This window comes from Festucalex cinctus, chromosome 17, assembly GCF_051991245.1.
Source record: "Festucalex cinctus isolate MCC-2025b chromosome 17, RoL_Fcin_1.0, whole genome shotgun sequence".
Classification (NCBI taxonomy): Eukaryota; Metazoa; Chordata; class Actinopteri; order Syngnathiformes; family Syngnathidae; genus Festucalex; species Festucalex cinctus.
Window position 1 is genome coordinate 3,394,789 of NC_135427.1, and position 20,050 is coordinate 3,414,838.

At 42.6% G+C, this 20,050-nt stretch overlaps 1 protein-coding gene across 12 annotated transcripts in view; it reads right to left on the reverse strand.

Moving 5' to 3' along the window:
• Positions 1-1,047: 1,047 nt before the first annotated feature.
• The window catches only part of LOC144005281 (calcium/calmodulin-dependent protein kinase type II subunit gamma), a 33,771-nt gene continuing 14,768 nt past the window's right edge, over positions 1,048-20,050 (reverse strand). Inside the window, exons 7-23 of one of the 12 annotated variants that reach the window (XM_077503368.1) lie at positions 19,709-19,811; positions 17,984-18,067; positions 17,591-17,685; positions 16,886-17,008; positions 16,636-16,719; positions 15,788-15,830; positions 14,996-15,058; positions 10,456-10,496; positions 9,803-9,886; positions 8,869-8,913; positions 8,748-8,793; positions 8,498-8,578; positions 6,121-6,267; positions 5,001-5,076; positions 4,820-4,914; positions 4,482-4,718; positions 1,048-3,858 (exon numbers count right to left, since the gene is read on the reverse strand). In XM_077503368.1, coding sequence (XP_077359494.1) covers positions 4,486-4,718; positions 4,820-4,914; positions 5,001-5,076; positions 6,121-6,267; positions 8,498-8,578; positions 8,748-8,793; positions 8,869-8,913; positions 9,803-9,886; positions 10,456-10,496; positions 14,996-15,058; positions 15,788-15,830; positions 16,636-16,719; positions 16,886-17,008; positions 17,591-17,685; positions 17,984-18,067; positions 19,709-19,811 — 1,443 coding nt within the window. In that variant the 3' untranslated portion in view covers positions 1,048-3,858; positions 4,482-4,485. The remainder of the gene's footprint in view (positions 3,859-4,481; positions 4,719-4,819; positions 4,915-5,000; positions 5,077-6,120; positions 6,268-8,497; positions 8,579-8,747; positions 8,794-8,868; positions 8,914-9,802; positions 9,887-10,455; positions 10,497-14,995; positions 15,059-15,787; positions 15,831-16,635; positions 16,720-16,885; positions 17,009-17,590; positions 17,686-17,983; positions 18,068-19,708; positions 19,812-20,050) is intronic. The other 11 variants (XM_077503369.1, XM_077503371.1, XM_077503370.1 and 8 more) reach the window with 11 other exon arrangements.

Here is a 20,050-nt window from a genome sequence, read left to right on the forward strand (position 1 = left end):
TTATGCCCTTCATGATGTTTAGTGCAGGAGTAAAGTTGTACTTTTATTATTATTATTATTAAAGAAGTAAAACTAATCCAACAAGACACGCCTCTGCCAAACCTAATATTGGTGTCTAAGGAATTTAGCAATAAAAGAAAAGGATGTCTTCAAATCAACACATCCCGTACGTTTTATGTTTTTGTTTGTCACCCTCGTCACCCCCCCATTCAGGTTTCTAAACACAAACAATAAAGGTTTCACTTCCGTGAACATAATCAGAATTAAAGTATCCAATCCACCACTGCTGATTCTGTCCGGAACCGCCATATTCAGCCATGATCAAGACTTATAATTGTTTGACTGCTCTATAAATGAGCTGTTTCGCCTGATTCAATTCTGTGGAGGAAAGAACCCTGAGGATTTTTGCGAGTTATTGCTACTCAACAAGCAGCAGATAATTTCTTGACTTGACATGGAGTGACCTTTCCATGACTTGGAGTTCATGGCAAGCAAACCAGAGCACATCCCTATAGGCTCCTTTGACTTTCTGTGTCTTTGAAAGAGAGGGGGTGGAAAAAAGCCCCAAGGCTCATTAATCGTGGCCATAGGATGAACCAGGGAGAAAGCTACCCTATATCCCATGGACCACAGTCATAAATAAGACCTTTTTCCATCAACGACACCACTGCATTGCTCAAGTGAGCAATTTGTACTTTGTTGTAAGGTTGCATGTGTCACATTGATCTAAAATAGGTGCTAATTTGCCTTTTTTTTTTAATGTTCCAACATCTTTCAAAATTTATAACAATGGTAACCACTTTAATGTGAATAGTTTTCTCACTGCAGCAGCATTGCAACATTATGGTTAGCTAGTCCACATCATATTACATGGTTTGAATCTGGTTGTTGACCTGTGTGACACTCTCAAAAGTCAGACATTTTGTGCTGGATCTCAGCAATGAAATCCCTATCGCTTAACAAGCCAAAAAGCAAGTAGAGCTGCATCAGTTAGCTTGTAAAAATATGAATGAAAAGGCAGGGCAAATGATGAGGACAGGTCTGGAGCAGGGTGCTGAAATAGTATTTTTATTAAATACTTTCAAGATCCAAGTCTGAGGAATAACAAAGCTAAGGATGAAGACCAACTAACACTCAGACAAACACTTTATAGTTGTCAATTCAAATGGTTATTTCATTGTACATTGTGATCATGCAACAAAAAAAAATAAAACTAAAACTCCAGCGTCCATGTGAAGGCTTGTCAAGGTCAGGAAAAGATGTTGGGGGAAGAGGAGGGGGAAAAAAGCGCAGCCCAAATATCACACCATAAACAACGCAGGGGGAAAGAACATCAAGGGCCTCATAGCGAGCATCAGCTCCAACATCCTTTTTCCGCCCTTCTTGGTTGCAAAAAAAAGGTTCATTTTTCATGTCACCTGGTCATATTCAAAATGGAGGAAACCTCTAAAGATGCAAGTATTGTCATCGCCATAATATTAACACTAGCAGAGCTCCATCCTCATTCAGGTAGGTACATTGTAGAAATGCGTAACTGAAACATGCATAATAACTAGTGCTCCTGCTCACTAACCGTCTTTTAGATAAAAATCCCCCCTAAGGCCCTCCAGAACAGAGCAACCACAACTTTTTGAAAACCACCAGCTGGTGGATTCTAGGTCGCAATCATAATCAGATCCATGCATGTGTCACATTCGCTTCCTTGCCTTACTTCCTGCAAGCCGTGTGCAGAACTCCAGCTTGGCAACTTAGCAGAAAAAAAAACAACAACAACAAAAAAACAACTAAAGGTTGACAGCTGACACCAAATACTTTCCAAAAGAAATGGTGGCAACATCAAAGGTGCAGGTACTAAATTGACAAGATCACACAACATTGTGGGGTGAATGCAGATCACACAAACATAATGAGGCAGTGTCAACCGCAATGCTTTGGGCCAGATAACAACACTGTGGGGCAGTAACACATAAAACATTGTTGAGTATGTGTGTGGATTAAGTTTTGGGCCAGTTTGCATCCCAAACAATTTAAGCCAGATTGGAGACCTATAGTCAGGTGTGTGGGGGTCACAACATTGGTGGGTGGTGACCACAAAAATCATGTGACAGGAAAATACATGCAGCGCTGTAAGGCGCTGCAAACCACATAACATTGTGGGTGAGATACAGATGACAGTGGGATAGGTCTAAATCACAGCAATGTAGGAGGGTTGGTCATTATACAACATTATGGGATTTTACATACCACACAACATTGTTATAGTGTAGATCGCACAGCATTGTGGGACGGATGGGGATCACAACATTGTGAGACAGTTTGGACCTCACAATGGTTTGGGGTGGCTACAGATCAAAGCATAATTGGACAGGTGGTGAATCACAACAGTGTGAGATGGTACAACTCGCACAAGATAGAGGAATGGGTGCAGATTACAACATTGTGGAAAGAGCTCAATTCACAACACTGTGGCAGTGTGGCTCACACTACACAATAGGATGGGTACAGATCACAAATCATGGGGTGGACATCTTACACAGCACCAGACGTGCATGTTATGACTTTTGAAAAGTGGTGGTGGTGGGTGGGTGGGGGTGGGGGGGCAAAACTTAAAAGATAAATGAAACCAGTCAACTGCCTCAAAGGAGCAGTTGAAGTGCACAGGATGCATATACATATGATACACATTCCTACATACATGTATACACACACTGTTTGCACAGTGAGAAGGAACAAACCAGGCCCCAACAGAACAGACATACGGACAAGGCCAAGGCAGCCAGGGCGCAACATGCAAATCACCTCACATGGGGCAGCCCCACAAACACCCTCTCATAAGCATCCTTGCCCCGCCACATCACCCCCAACTGCTGCACACAGACAAGACAGGACATGCACAGGAAACATTTTAAAACTTAATTTAAAAAAAAATCCCTCTTCCTAATCTTTTCCCTTCTAAAAAGCTCTTTGTAAAAAAAAAAAAAAAAAAAAAAAAAAAGTAGTCCCTTCTAAAAAGCTCTTTATTAAAAAAAAAGAAAAAGAAAAAAAGTAGCCAGCCGGACCCCAAAAAAAAAAAAAAAAAAAAAAAAGGTAAAGGCTCATCACAGGACGCTAAATACTCAACTCAAGCTTCAATCGGCCTTCCAAAAATGTGTGTGTGTGGGGGGGGAAAGCAGGCAAGACACATAAAAAGCCTAAAGTTCTACACTTTGGTGCTTCATGATATCAAGTTCTCACAGCGACCCACTCAGACTGATCCGCACACTCCCCCATCCTCTTGCTTGCGTAAACTTGCCGCTCACTAGCACTTTTCATGCCGCAACAAAAGCCAGCGCCTCCACTCCTCCCTCATCACACAGCCAAGGTAAATGCTTGCTGGGGTTTTGGTGGTTTTCTGGAACATCTAAGTCATAATTTACACAGTATATTCATAGCTCATACTCAAACTGTCACAAGTGCAAGTCGCCTCCTCCCGCACGGCACCTGATCCAGCATAACAAACACGGCCGCCGAGGGGAGTCGCAGGAGGGCAAAGACGCACCCTTCGCACTCAGGCGGGCACCAAGATGCATGCATCACATCCCACGTGGGGGTGAGTGGGCAGCGGGCAGGCAGCAGAGGAGGCTGGGCATTGTCTTGTGCTCGGCCAGCACCCCCCCTCCCTCCCCACGGGGTCAAAGGAGAAAACATGGTGGTTCAGTTGGTGGTCACAGAGAAGGATGGCGTCTGGCCCAGCCAAGCTCCTGGCACAACCTGATCCACGCAGGGGGGGGGGAAGTCAGGGCCCCCAAGCCCACTCACCGGAAAAAAAAAACTTCCCCCCCGAAACACCTCCATCAGCACAGTGGAGGCTCAGGACCACTGAGGGGAGAAACAACAGCAGGACACAACATCAATTCCTACTCTTCAAAAATAAAAAAGAAAAACAATAAAAAGCACCAAAATGTGACAGTTTGGGCTTCAAAACAAGGACTAAGGGTTTAGACCATTCAACCAAGTTGGTGATTACAGCAAAGGATTTAAAATCAATCACGGTTTAGGGAAACAAGGATGTGAAGACACAGTTGGGGGTTTCAAACCAGGCTTAGGGTTACAAATGAAAGTTGTAGTTTCAAATCAAGTATTCAAAGTCGGGTTTCAAATCAGATTTAGCATTCCAAAAAATGGATTACAGTTACAAATTAGGATTTCGAGTCAGGTTTATGGTTTTGCCCAGACTTAACATTTCAAACAAGGAGTATAAATGCAAACTATTGTTTCAAATCAAGGCTATGATTTCAAAGTTTGGTTCAAATTCAAGTTTCTAGGCTGCTAAGGTTAGGTCAGTATTAGTATTTAAAAACGAAGGTTAATGTTTCAAGTAAAAATGAGTCGCAATGCACATGAGGGCTTAAAATGAGAACTTTTTAAACGTTGACATTTTGGGCTTAATAGCCTTTCAAGAACAGCAAGTCTAAGTATAGTTAAGGTACGCCATATCATACCTGATCACTGTAGTGGCGCAGCGGGCGCTCCCGAGCAGTGGAAATGAACATTGAGCCACTTGCCATCACGGCGGTGCCACACACGGGTCTCCTCAGACTGGCTGGAGCGCGGGCGTCCACCCAAATCCACAAACTGCGTGAGGCGGATGTAGGCAATGCAGGCCGCGTCCTCACCAATCAAGTGCACGTGCGGGTTGAGCAGGGTGGTATGCACCGGCTTGTTGTTCTTGCTCAGCACTGCGCCCATGCAGACACATGGGAATCAAACACACAGGTTTCAAACCAGGTTTCTAGGGTACTTTCACAAAATGGTTTTGAGCTCATGCATGTGCCCGCACAGTTTTCAAAGTAGAACTTATGAAAGTCCATGCCCTCCACCAGGTTTCCCAGAGCCTCAGGTTCAAAGGATGTGAGACCGGGATCACAAATCCTCCTGCCGGGGTGACAGAAACAATGCAAAGAAGAGTAAGAATCAAGAAATGGTAAGAAGTAAAGCTTCCTCAACATGCGGTCACTCACGTGTAGGCATCAAAGTCACCATTGTTGATGGCTTCAATCAGCTGCTCGGTGATCTTGATGATCTCCTGCTTGCGAGCTGAGGACAAAGCAGAGGGGGGAGGGGTGGACATAGACCAGGTTACAAATGCTAACAGAGTTGCTACTCATCACAAGCACTCTCTCATCTGTTGATTGTCAGCAGGCCTCCAACTGAGCACCACTGATACTGGGCGCACCACCATGCATCACAACTCAACTGGAGGATGGACAAAAGATTTGGGCACTCCTCATCAATTATTGAATTAATCAATCTGAAGTTAGACAACAAGCTTCAGTGTTCCTACAAATAAACTGACAATAGTGCACATCAAACTTCATAGGACCAGTTCTCAGAAAAGGTTTCAAGGACTTCAAACCTGGGTTTTAGGCTATCAAATGAAGGATTCAACTAATACAAGGTCAAGTTGTGCAAACAATTTATTACTTTCGATAAAGGTGTAAAGCCTGAGTTAGCGTTTCAAACAAGGGCTGTGGATTCAATTTTGGTTTCAAGCCAGTGTTCAGTTTCAAATTATAGTTGCAAGCCTGGATTGAAGTTAGGGTTTCAAAGTACGTGTTTAAACCTGGTTTAAAATGTCTTTTTTTTTCCAAAGTACGGTTTCTATTCGCATTTAGCAATAATTTTTTTTATCTCAAATTAGACTCGCAAGCTTGCTGGATTAGCATTTTTAAAATATGGTTTCAAGCCCGAGTTAAGGTATTTCACACTGCACTTGTTTTTCATGTTCCTCCCCAGGGCAGGGCACTCTAGTACTAGATGGCCCACATTTGGAGGTATTTAGAAGTCTGACAACAAGTAGCATTCCCCACTCTTTGGCCTACTGCTGTTATCACTGAAATCAATCTACCAACCTTTCTCCTATTTGATGGATGATCCAAACCTGGTTTGCTATTTGAAGGTGGAGTGTCTAACCAAGGTTACCATTTCTAAGTATGGTTTTCACTCCACTGCCATAAAAACGCTTAGTTATTTCAAAGCATGAAGTAGTGGTAAACATCACAGTAGCCAGCAAGGGGTGAAGTTAGTAGGGGTGGGCAAGCAGACAGGATGTAGTTCAGTTAGTGGCCAATACAATCTTACTCTGCTTTCCGTTGCTCTTAGCAGCAACAGAGTTGTCGCCCCCTGCTGGAGCAGTGGTGGTGTTGACAGCAGTGGGCGCGGAGGACAGTTCAGAATCACTGTTGCCCGTGCTGTTCCAAGCCATGCGCTTTACATCATGCGGCAGTACTGAAACAAACAATGGATGATCAACGCCCACACATGCATGGAAGGACAGACACTGACAAGAGACCGTGGAAAACATCAAATGCCCCTCTCATGCAATTTAAAGCAAAACAAAGATGGGTCAGAAACAAGTAGGTGCACAGGAAAATCCTTTGTTCTTTCCATTTTCAAATGGTAATGAAAAAAATTGTGTATGATATTAAAGTTAATTTTGACATTAATCTTTCATTTGTACATTAGATTTAGAAAAAAAAACACTCAATCGTTTGCCAATTGAAAGAACAAATGATAAGATTCACGGGGAAGTGGGGGCGGGGGGGCAAGAGGCAAGCTGACAGCAGGATGAGTGCATCTCTGATTATGACATTGTGCAAGTCATGTGACTACTGGCCCTGCACACTTGCCTCTCAATACTTGTGACAAGAAAACCATGTCCTCTGAGGAGAAAAGACAAGGCAACATTGCCCATGGATAAGAGGACTCCTTTAAGGGGAATCAATTGTGCAGGTGTTTCTGACAAGAAGGGGGAAATGACTAGAAGGGAGCTCTTAGAATACAATAGAGATGAATGACAAGATTAAAGCTACAACCTAAAATAATACAACCACACAGACAGGCAGTGCAGTGCATACCAATTCAGCAGGTGGCGCTAAAAACCACAAGTGTAAAGCCATTGCTGTAATACCAAGGGGAAGCTATGGAGTAGTAGCAGTTAAATTTTTAAAATTAGCCTATGGTGTGGTTATGAGGCTGGAATGGTGATTTGCAAATTTGCCTCACAGTCTAAAGTTCTGCATTTGAATCTCAACTGGACTCCTCAGATGCTAAATCACCCCAAAGTGTTAGTGTGAATGGTGTGTCAAGATATATTTTATGCAACTTGCTGGCAACCAGTCATAGTATACCCCACTTCTCACCCAAAGTCAGCTTTGATAGGGATGAACACAGGTTTAGAAGACAAATAACAGTTATGAATGAGATATGATATCCGCCTACCAACCATACAAACAAAACATTTCTAGTATGCCATGGGCCTAAACTGTCTGCCTTAAAAAATACAAATATATAAAGTGAGCACACATTAACAGAGTAGCAGAAAAAGTGGGTGTCAAAACGTTCCCAGGCACAAAGGTGCAAGGGGAGAAAGACCACCGTCCATCTGGAACTGTCACATTAGGGACAAGAGGCGAAAATGCAGTGACCGCACAACAAACACACTTCAGGGTTCCCACAGTGGCTCAATTGCTTTGTTGTCAGAATATATGTCACAGCTGAGAGTACTCAGTAGTCTAGACTCAGGGTCTCAACACAAGTTGGGGTCTTAGCATTCTTTTTTATGTTCAATTTGGCATCTGAGCATTCAGTTCGTTTATGTGTTCCATCTCTAAACACAAGAACAAGGCCCAAAAAAAAAAGGAAAAAAAAAGATTGTACTGTAAAACCAAACTAAAGACACCATTTCACGTTTCGAATGGACCACAATAGAAGGAAAACAATCTTATGCACAGGTTTATCCATCCATTTTCTTAACTGCTTGCTCCTCACAAGGGCCACGGGGGTGCTGGAGCCTATCCCAGCTGACTTCGGGCAGTAGGCGGGGTACAACCTGAACTGGTTGCCAGCCAATCGCAGGGCACACGAACAACAATCCACACACACACACACACACACACACACACGCAGACGCAAGCACAACTAGGGACAATTCGGAGCGCCCAATTAACCTGCCATGCATGTTTTTGGAATGTGGGAGGAGACCGGAGTACCCGGAGAAGACCCACGCAGGCACGGGGAGAACATGCAAACTCCACCCAGGAAGGCCGGAGCTCGGACTCGATCTTGCGTCCTCAGTACTGGGAGGCGGACGTGCTAACCACTCAACCACCATGCACAGGTTTATGTTTTACTTTATATTGCTACACTGCAAACAAAGCATCAGTGCTTTAAAGCATGTCACCCTGAAAATTAACATTTTTAAGCAGCTATGGGAACCCTGTGAACAACATTTTATTTGCTACACATAAAATGTATAAAAGCACCAAAAACAGTGGGAACCCATGGCTTGGTGGGTGAGAGTGAGTGAATGTGCAAGACATCACTGCTGGTGACCAGAGAACGCTAAGGTGGGAATTTTAAGGAGGTAGTGAGGGTGTACAGGTGGGAGGTTTAGAAGTTGAAGGGGGGCTTGCTTGTTAGCTCCACCGCAAAGCTTCCTGTTTTAATGCAAACTTACTGGCAGGTGAGCTTTGACATGAGGGCAGAAGTGGGGGCATCTCCTCGGTGGCGCTGTTCTGACTCAGCGCTGAACTGTCCGCTAGAACACACGCACAGGTGCGTACATACACACAATGCAGCCAGACATACATGTACAAACACACAGTCAACAACATGTCTCGGCACACCTGCAGCCCAAATGACCACTCCACACTGGATATGAGAGCAAATCAAAACATTCAAAGGCAAAGCAGGTGTGCCTTGCCTACCTTTCATTTCTTCCTCATCATTGGTGGCGTTGCTCTCCGTTGATCCCTGCAGTAGCAATTACAACAGAAAAGGTACAGATATTACAACAGCTGCTGACAGGTGAGAAGAGGCAATTCTCACCTTGACGCCATCGGGAGGGTTGTGCACCACCGTGCTTTGAGATTCCTAACACACAATTTAAAAAAAAAAAGAAGCTGTTCAGTCAGGTTACTGGGAGGCCGAAAACTACTCAAGCACAGGAACAGGGAAGTTAGCGGATGGTAGTCAACTATCCAAGCAGGACACAATACAGATCAGGGCGACAATGTAAAATTAAAATCAGCAGGCAGGGCAAGTTGAACCCAGACTACAAACAGTTCTGTACTGACACATCTTGGGGATCTTGCTCCTTTAACATCATAGCGAGGTGGACATGTGCATCCTGACATTTAAATGTCATCAGTGTCCCATAATGGAAAGAAAGTAATGGGTCACAAATACTCTTCCTTCTGGATGAGTTGACAAATATTTCAACAGGAAATCCAGGTTAGGCGAAGATGCTAACCAAGTCCCTTCTTACCTCCAGCCCCCAGCCACTTCCAAGTTCCCACTCATCAGATTTCAAGAGTGACTACCAAGGCTTACTCAGAAGTTTGCCTCAAGTCATATGCATATACTCATCAACTCCCTTTCAATTTTCAGTCCTCTTTTTGTTCCCGCCCCTTATTGTTGGCTGGTAGAGGCCTTTCCCAGCTTTGGTCCTCCCCCTTTCTTGCTGGTCCCCACCTAACATTAAAAAGACACTTCAATTCATCATAAACGTTGGTGCGCTTGACTTTGTGAAAGAGACTCACTAAAAAAAGTTGTGGTGCCTAGAACTTTATTGTGAATTCTGGAAGCACATGTACACCTCATTGGGGAGTCTACGGGGGATGAGTGGAACACTTTCTGAATGACAAATGAACAAGGACAACAATGACTCACAACACGATGATGGAGCTACAAACAACTACTCAGATATTGGGGGAAACGTTAAAATGCAGGGACCAACAACACTGCGACGGGCCTACTGTACCATTTGGGCATTGGTTGCCATGTTGCTGTCTTTCAGGGCATTGATGGCACTCACTATACTGTTCTTACTGTTGTTGGTGGAAGGCTGGGACAAGAACGCAAACACTCAGAGTGAACACACACACAGATTAGGATCAGACGTCTTTTAGGAAATGGGGCTAATGTTAGTCAAGGCTCACAAGCTGTTGAGAGCTAACAGGGCAAATGAGAGGGTGAGTGCCACAAAATGGCCTTTAGATCATCCTTTTTTACTGCCTCAATAACTCTCTATGCCTCTACCACTTAACTGCACAGAGACCCCTGGGGCAGGAGTAGGAAGCAGAGCAGTCGGCAGGAGGAGGCAATGATGCTTAATAGCGGAGAAAGATGGATTTTGTGGAAAAGAGATTAGTGAAAAAGGTGCAAAAAAAAAAAGAAAAGAAAAAGATATGAAATCTAAGGTATCATAGACTGATTGTTACATCAAGGGGGTGGGGGTGGAACAAAATAAATCCCGTCTCGGGACATAAAAGATTTCTCAAAAGAGTCCACTTAAAACAAGTGGACATGACCGATAAAGAGGAACAGGAACTATCAGCTTAATGAAAATAATTCAAAGGGAAAAAAGGGGGTGCATGGGGAAGGCATTGCGTCACGGTGATGAAGCAACCTTACCTTAGCAGAGTCAGATTTCTTGTTGAGTAAACTTTTGCATGCTGTGAAAAGGAGAAAAAGGGGGAAAAGAGGAGGACAGAAAGGGAGAGAAATGGGCAGGAAATTGAATTTCACATTTTGATGACTTGAACGGTCAGCTCTTACGGTGGTAAAATGCAAAGGCAGCAAACGTCAAGATGATGTCACCCATGTGAAACCTACAAAACATGTCGGCTCAGTATTTTTTTCTTTTTCTTCAGTTGGCTCGCAGCCTCTGCTAAACCCGTTCCAATCATAATCCATTCGCCATCACTTGGGGATACAAGAAGAAACTTGAGCGCAAAGTAAACTTCCTGAATCCATTTCCTGTCTGGAAGGAAGGACCCCAGCACAACTAAAAGGAGAGCCGTGAGCTGGCTTAATGTATATTCATTGATTCATCTTAAACGACCCTGGTCACTTTTCAATCGACAGTCATATGACGCGCAAAAAAATATCTTGTGTTTCTTACCTTCCAGTGGGAAAAAGTGGGAAGTGGGAGAGGGAGGGGGTCAGACACAGGAGAACAAAGATAAGAGGCACAGATTTGAACGGTGGCAAAAACACGTCAAGTCATGCTTTTATAATCTTAGCTGCTGGTACACAGGCTTTTAATTTCTCTTTATCGCAACTAGAACTGTCAAAATTAACTGATAAGCCATTTTGTAATTAAACATTGTCCAAATCCTCTGATTTAAGCATATTTTCTGTTTAATCTAAGACGTTTGCAAACATATTTTTTTACTTTAGAAAACGACCAAACCAGTAGCATAGTGCAACAGCAATTCACTCTTTTTAAATCCCCAATCCCTGGTTAGTAAACGGCAGTCAGGGGGAAATTCATAATACACTTGAATGCACAATTGTAAATGAATCCTATTAGTCAATTAATCAATTGAATAATCAATAGATTAATCGATTCTAAAAAAATAGCCAATAGTCTAGCGCTAATCGCAACCTTGCCATGCAACAACCACAAAAACATTCCTAATGACGAGTGTCACGCCATACTTAAACCATGTTCATGCACTGACTAAAATCACCCCTTCTTTCAGCCTCGCCACACTTTGTGGAAGTGAGCCACAGTTAAGAAGGCGGCAACAGAGGGTGGAAGGGATGGATTTAGAGAGCAGCATAGATGGCACCTCCTGAGAACATTCAATAAAATACATGGAACCACTAAACGTCAAACATCCCAAAAGTAATGCATGGGTGAAGTCAATGTAAAATTTGGGCCTGTTAAGAGGAACACGGTCATCCTATTCTGTGGTGTGAATGGCAGCAGGTGGATACACAGGTTTATCTGACTTGTGAATGGGCATCTAATAGAAAACATTTAATTGTTCTGCCTGTCAGTATATGCCACAGGCAAGAATGGATCAACAGATACATTTTTTGGTAGTGAATTAACGATTTTCCACACGATAAGTGATTGGTCGCTGAGAAGTAATTCACCTCCAAATCCCTTGATGACATTAGTTAACTTCTTTTTAACAACGAGGACATTTCCAAACATTAAAACACCTTGTGAAAAACATTGTTAATAGCTGTCATAAAGGTGTTATTTTGAAACAAATTCATTTTCCATTATTCGTTTCAATCAATCTGAAGTTGCCAGCGTCTTGAACGGATTACATTTGAGTTTAGAGGTTCCACTGCGCTTGTAACCAGGCATGCAAGAGGCAGCAAGGCAAAACACTCCTGCATGGAGCACAATAAACACTCGCATGGCAATGGGGCTTATATAAATAATAAAAGCAACATGATGCTCAAGCTGTCACACCCTGCACCACAGTCTGCAAATACGTGTGCAAGGAAACAGTTACAGTATCAGTGATATTGCAGTGATGAGTGATACCATCCGTGGGGAAGGAAATGCAATAGCTCATGTCACACTATATATTGAGGAAGCGGAGGAGGGGAAAAAAAAAAAAAACTTACAAAACAGGCAACTTGGTCCAGGGAGCCTGCAAACCTTTCAAGGGCTCCACATCTGACAATCAAACCTCCACAAGCACCCGCCGGAATCTCAGCGCGCCACTCAGGCATTCCCAAAGCAACACCTGCCTCCCTTTTCACATGTTTTAATCCGCCTTCATATTCACTCTGTTTCACACGCAGTGAAGAGCAAAGCAGACCCTCCCATGTGGCACAAAAGGGTGACAGAGAACCCACTTTGCTCTACACTGCCCTGCCCTCAAATCTAATGGAGCCACCATCGGAATCGCCGACCTTCAGCAGACATTCCCACCCAGTGGGATGAGACCCATCTGATTTTAGTACTTGCCAATTCAAGAGAATCTATGCCATTGTATATTCCACATTGGAGTGCGGTAGGGCTGAAAGATTCACTGTATTGGGAATAGGATTGCCATACTGTATAATAAAACGCTATTTTCAGATATTGCTACTATCCAGGATAAGATCCTTACATCGGCTGGTTTTAAGCACTTAAAGGGGAGGTCAACCCCCCCAAAATTATTGACAATACTACTCTATAGAACTCGAAAAAATGCTAGATTCATAGATCAAAATGGCATAAAAGGCAGGAATGAATCACAACTTTTATCATTCAGCCCTACATTGAAGCATTCCGTCATGGAGGCATGTGTGCAAGTACTAAAACAGATCACAGGAGAGGAGGGGAGATGAGAGAATCATCCAGAAGCCCACCTTCTGTCTCCCATCTAAGTCTCTCTTCCCCCTCCACCCTTTCTCACCATCCACATATTAACCCTCCCCAGGATACCCAGGTCCGACGATGGCAGCACGCCAACCCAGCTCTTGCCAGCCCCCTGCAGTGTCAGTTCCCCGCCCCCAGGATACATCACCCCTCCTCATCCCCTGCCACCCCAAGCCCATCCTCTCATGCATGCACCTGCTCAGAGGGCATACAGGGATGAGCCAGAGGTCGGGATGGAGTTTGTCAGATGTGGCTCGTCTTTGGAGATGGAATGAGCGTGGCATAATTGGTGGGCAAAGGAGGAGCAAGGGGTGAGGAGGCCAAGAGTGAGAGGTGAGGTGTTGATGTGAGAAAGAGGGAGAAGAAAAGAAAAAAAAAAAAAAAAAAAAAAACTACTCTGGAGGTGAGCTATGTAAATTAAATGTGGTTTTGTGTATTAAATCAAATTGGACATGCACTTGTTTGTGGACAGGAGGAGATCTGCGTGCTTAAGAAAATCACTTTTAATGGCCCCCCACTCATTAAATATGACATTTGGAGCGAGGCCATATGGGCTGAATCATAATACAACATATATATAGGTGCATCTCAATAAATTCTTAGGGATGTAACGATATCCAAACATCACAATACGATATCACGATACGAAGGCCACGATACGATAATTATCACGATGTTGTGGGGAAGTTGTCGATACAAAACAAAAAAGGGTCACAATATTGTAAAAAAAATTTAACCCATACTAAATATATATATATATATATATATATATATATATATATATATATATATATATATATAGTGCTTTTGTACATTACAGCAATGCATATAAACATATAAACATTAAACAACCTACAATCTTCAATACCGAGGCACTTTCTTGCTAATATGCACACACTGGAGTTCCTCCACATATTGACTCGGTTCAAGGCATATTATGTTCCCCTTTATCTGACCATTAGCGTGGATTTTAAACAGAAGGGCCAAAACATGCCTTGTGAAAATGAAGCTGCACTAAAATAAATAAATAAATAAAAAATAGCCACCAGAGGGTGCTAGGACTGCACAAATGGAAATCAATCCAACTTTTTTAAACAGATGTGCTGCTTTTAATATCGTGACATGACAACGATATATTGTGGTAGTTTTAATATCGCGATGTCACAATATTGCCGTTATCGTTGCATCCCTATAAATTATGTTGTAGAAAAGTTTATTTCTGCACAATAAACATGACACCATTCACAGAAAAACTCGTGTACATTTTGTACTCAAAGATGTCACAAGATGGTGGTATGTCCTGGCTATTAGGAAATGAAATGAAATGTTGAAGTGTTTTGGGACTATGCGTGTGGTACAATCATTTTAAACTATTAGAAGAGGAAATAAATACACGTTAGCTAGATTCATTAAACACGGGAAAATACTTTCCGTAAAGCAACTTTTTTTTGCAGTGCATTTTGGAAATAAAAGTATCAAATGCTGGAAGATTCACTGTGTGAACGTATATGCTGTGATACACTACTTTAATTTATTTAATCAAACAACTAAAATGAATTGTTTCCCAACGATTTATTTGAGATGCACCTGTACATATGCAAATTAATTTTTCTATGCATTACATAGAGGGGTCTGTGGACACCCTTTGTAGATGAGCTCAATATGTGCACATGCAGATGTGTGATCATGACGACGCCAGTAGAGGGTGAAGCCGCATGCACAAGCCTCCCCTCTCAGCGCCATAAACAATACAAACAAAAGAAACAATAAAGGTGTGCATGTGTGTCTGTCTGAGTGAGTGTAGAGAGGAAGTGGATGGGCGTGTCTACTGGGACGTACCTTCCTGAGCCAGTGAGGCAGTGGAGGAGGCGGCAGCAGCAGAGTTGGTATGCTGCCGGCCCACTATTGGACGAGAAATGCTACAGTTGGGAGGTGCTATGCAAATTGCAGTTTTCGACCACGGGGGAGCCTAGAAAACCACGGGGCACACGAATTCAAGCCCAACTACTTTGCCGGAGCTTGACAGAAGTGGACTGACAGCAAAAATAAATAAATAAATAAATAAATAAATAATAAAGATTGCAGCCCCCCTCCCCCCATGGGTTCCTAGGTCTGGGGTCAAAATTATTGCCTATGGAATAAACAAAATACAACTAAATAAAAACCTTGTAGCAAGGCCCATAAACAAGTCACTCTCAGCAGCAAGTTAAAAAAAAATTAAAAATCCAAACCTTGTTTTTACGACGCTACACTTGCCCCAACATTTAAAAAAATAAATAAAAAAAATAGCCTAGCCTATCTTGCAAACATGCAAATGCTCCACAGGCAGCAGAAAACAGGGACACACATACTCTCTCTCTCTCTCACAGACAAACACACAAAGGGAGAAACATATTAGCAAAGACAAAGACAAGTGACATTCACAAACAGTCAATAACACAATGTCAGATACAATTAAGTTTAAATTGCTTGTTTGCTACTTGTTTTTGTACTAGTGTTATTTAAAAAGTGTGCGTGTGTATGTGTGTGTTAAGGAGGGAGGGAGGGGAGGTGCAGAGGATTCCAACTTTATCCAACTCTCCTTGCTCTGCATGTTCTGCGTGGGGAGCCGAGGACAAAGGGCACACCCACCTGAGAAGTTTCTGGACACCAGCATGGTGGTGAGGATGGCTCCCTGCATGAGAACAAAAAGACAAGGAGGAGGAAGAGGAGGACGCAGAAGCAAGGGAGGACAAAAATTAAATCAGGTAAATTTTTTCTTGTCTGTCTCTCTGTGTTCTGTTTCTAAATGCGACTTTCAATGGCTCAAGACATCCATTTTCTTTCACTTATGTGATCAAAGGGAATAGCAGGACTGTTTGAAATGCTTTTATACACACAGGAGTTGTTCGAGGCCGTCTCGGTGGTGTAACAACATCTAGTTGAGTCGAATTGGGAACTTTGGGAGTTCTACCCCAAATTTCAGACGTGTGTACGTACAAGCAACATAAAAGTGAGGTGCAATTGGGTCTGTAACAGGGATGCAAAAAACATCAAATTTTTTAAAAATGGACAGATGGGACGTACTTCAGACAAGAGGTGAAAACAAGTTCAAATGTGTCATTTCATTTAATATCTCTCATTGTATACAGTATATCTCATTTTAATGACCAACCATATAACTGGATCCCTGCCGCACTAGCACATGCTTGATTATTCTTCCGCTTTGGTCAGACATTTTGTTCAGCTAACAAAACACTCACATTGGAGCAGCAACAATGTATGCGAGTAAAAATATATATTTAATGGAGGAAATGTAGTAAAGTTAATATGAAATTTGCCAGAAATACAAATCACAATATAAAGTACAGATATGTGAATATTATACATCAGTGCAGTAACACACTATTTGTACTCTGTTATACAAGTTGTGTGCCATGCTTTGCCCACACCGGATCAAAAAGAATACAAAATATTGGAATTGAAGCTTCACTTGGTACCTTGAGTTTTCGACGAGCGTTAAACTTGCGGAGACACTCGACAGTTTCCTGCCTGTGCATCATGGATGCCACTGTGGAGCGGTGCTGCATTGTGGGGGAGAGGGGGGGGAAAAAGAAAAGAAAAATATCATCTTCACACATTAACACATGCAACAAGGCCGTTAAAAATGTCTGAATATAGCAAAACTTGGGTTATGTTCCCATTCATATTTTTTTAGTGGTGTGTGGGTGGGGGGAGGGGGGTACTTACGCAGACCCACGGGTGCTTGAGAGCCTGCTCGGCAGTGATTCTCTTGGCCGGGTTGATGGTCAACATCTGATTGATAAGGTTCTTGGCCTCGGGGGTCACTGTGTCCCACTCAGGGGAGGGGAACTAATAGGAAGGACATGTAGTCACTCATGTCTGCTCGGACATGTTCCTGTATTTGAACACACACTCACACAAAAACTGCAAACGTATCAATGTATGCAAAATATTCTACGTATAGTCATGTGCAAGCATGTGCCTTTAAGATGCAGGACCTGGTGAGGTGGTGCACAACATCTGCATGTGTGTTGTGAAAGTGCATGGAGGCACAGTGGATCTCCTTTGCCCCATGTGAGGGCATTAACATTGACTGAGCTAAACCACCCAAAAGATTTTGCACTTAAAAAACACAAAATATATACCAGGGGTGCTAATTATGAACAGGCAAGGTTACTTTGTAATCTAAATGTCAAATGTGCGTGCTTTGGGGGATGCTTTTTTTTTTTTTTAACCACACACACCCTCACAATGCGTGCTCTGCAATGCGTCAGGGAGGCTGATTGGATCAATACCATTGGACCACCTCGCAATTGGGCACTATCAAACGTTCAAAAACTGCTTAGCAAAGCCCTGCACTGCACCCATACAAGGCCTCCCCCATTTCGCACACACCCACCCACCCCGACACGCATACACACAGTCACTTACATCATAGGCCCCAGCTTTGATCTGCTGATAGAGTTTGTGTTGATCCTCATCCCAGAATGGAGGATATCCAACTAACAATATATAGAGAATAACACCTGGCAGAGAACATAGGGAAAAGCGCTGTTACAGGCATTACGTTCATTTCATTAACACCTGATCAATAAGTCCCTGAAAGAGTACCATGATAAATAATAGCCATTTACTCCAAAAATCTCTTATGGTAACTAAAAGTGACAATTCCCTCATGGATTGTGGCTGGGTGGAATTTTATAAAAATTCTAGCATAGGTTAGACTAGTGATGCCATCATGCTGTCCCGATTAGCATCAACCGAGCAACCACACCATCTTGTCACTGCAAAATTAATCACTATTACTCATGGAGGACAACTCACCACAAGCCCATATGTCCACAGGCTTGCCATAGGGGTCCTTCCGAAGGACTTCCGGAGAAAGATAACCAGGCGTGCCCGCAAAGCCTGCCCACCATGGGGAAAAAATAAAAATAAAATTAAGCAATCGTTTTCCTGCTCATCAAAGCTATTTTACTGTACTTGTGTGGAGGTGGGGGTTGTTCAGACCCCACTGACCCTCCCAGAATCTAATGCAAGGCCAGATTATGACGGCATGGAGTCACAAGCAAATGGCCGTTAATCATCTGGCCTGTGCTTAAAAGTCAGCCAAATGCTCGCCGCTCAGCCTGCGCCAAGACAGTGAACGAAACATGAACTGGAAACAGGGTGTGCATGTGTGAAGAAACAGAAACCAACATTCACACCAGTTTTCTTTGGTTTTGATTAAACCAAACATGCAACAAGCCCACCGGGGCCCACATTTGCGTTTTGACCTAAATAATAATTAAAAAGTCCCACATATCTTCATTTAAAAACTGATTGATACTGCCTATTATGTTTGTTTCCCAGGAACAGCAATCATGTTCTTGGGGAATTTTAGCCCAGGGTATCCAAAAGTGTTAAGCCCAATGCCAATACCAACTCACCTTGCCCAACTAATCACCATAACAACTACGTGAAATAATTCAGCCAAGCACAATAATTTGCACACCAAAAAACTAGTTTGAATTGACTTTCTTCAACTTCAAAATAGCTCAGTTCCACATACAACATGACAAGAGGGTTAAACAAAAAAAAAAAAAACATTCCTGAATGGATCAACTAAATTTTAGGGATGCACGATAATACCGGTGCCCAATAATTGTCAGCAATTATCAACCTATTTGCCATCAAATAAGCCAGTCAGATAAGACCAATAATAAAGAGAACAGCCAATAATTATCGACAACTATCAACCAATTTGACATCATACAGATAAACCTGATAATGAAGAAATTCGCCGATAATAATAAACATGCCACGTTGGTCCATCTGTTGTGTTTGTGGCTCAAGTTATTCCCAACTCCTCAACCCCTCCCCTCTCCTATGGCAATATTGCATATTTGTGACATCACAATCCACACATCATGTCCATAGAACATGCATGGAGGCTCTGTCTCCACAAAATGTTACACTCACAGTTTTTTGTTGCATTTTTAAACATTATTTTAAGTGTGTGTTGTTCATCAACATCATTGAAAATGGCCTCCTTATTAAATTTACATCTCTTGGCCAGCCTACAAATGTCTTGTGTAGTACATTAAATTTATTATACAAATGCAACTATGTAAAATGTCCATTTATGAACAATAACTATGATGCAATGTTTGAGATTTTCCCAAAATTTCACATATCGACTGCTCTATTTAAAAAAAAAAAAAAAAAAAAAGTATGCATAAATGGGCCAACCATTGAATTCAAGTGTAAGATCCTTGATTTACATACATATTTGTGAATACTTTGCATGTCATTTGAGTAGAACACACCTTCAACCAGTATTCATCCATTTAAATCATTTATGAAAATGTGCTCTTTTGAACAATACTGAGCAAGCTTGTTTCTGTTATCCGCGTTACCAAGAAGCAGTGATTAGTATGCACAACCATTTTTGTTCTCCTTAAAAGGATAAGTAGAGTAGCCAGGAAGTTAGTGAACACAAATAAATGAATATATGTTTTTTTGTTTTGTTTTTTTAAATGACTGACATCTGTGTTTGTGCTTTCTCACCAAACCAAGCCTGCTGGTCTCCCTGCACCTCAATAGCCAGGCCGAAATCTGCCAGCTTCACTGCAGCTCCCTTCATCTTACTGGCCAGCAACAGGTTCTCAGGCTGGGAAACACATACACACATGGTGAAGCAGAATGCAGGACAGAAGATCAAGACTGTGAGAGACAGCTAGTGACAGCCTCTCTCCCGCTGAAGTCATTTTTCAGAAATTTTTTATGTATTCAATGTGTCTCTTGTGTGCATGTGTGTGTGAAGGGGGCGGTAAAGGTGCAAAAGCGCGCAGTGATGGCAGGGGAAAGTGGGTGGGCGCAAGCAGAGAGAGATAGAGAGAGCAAGCGGAC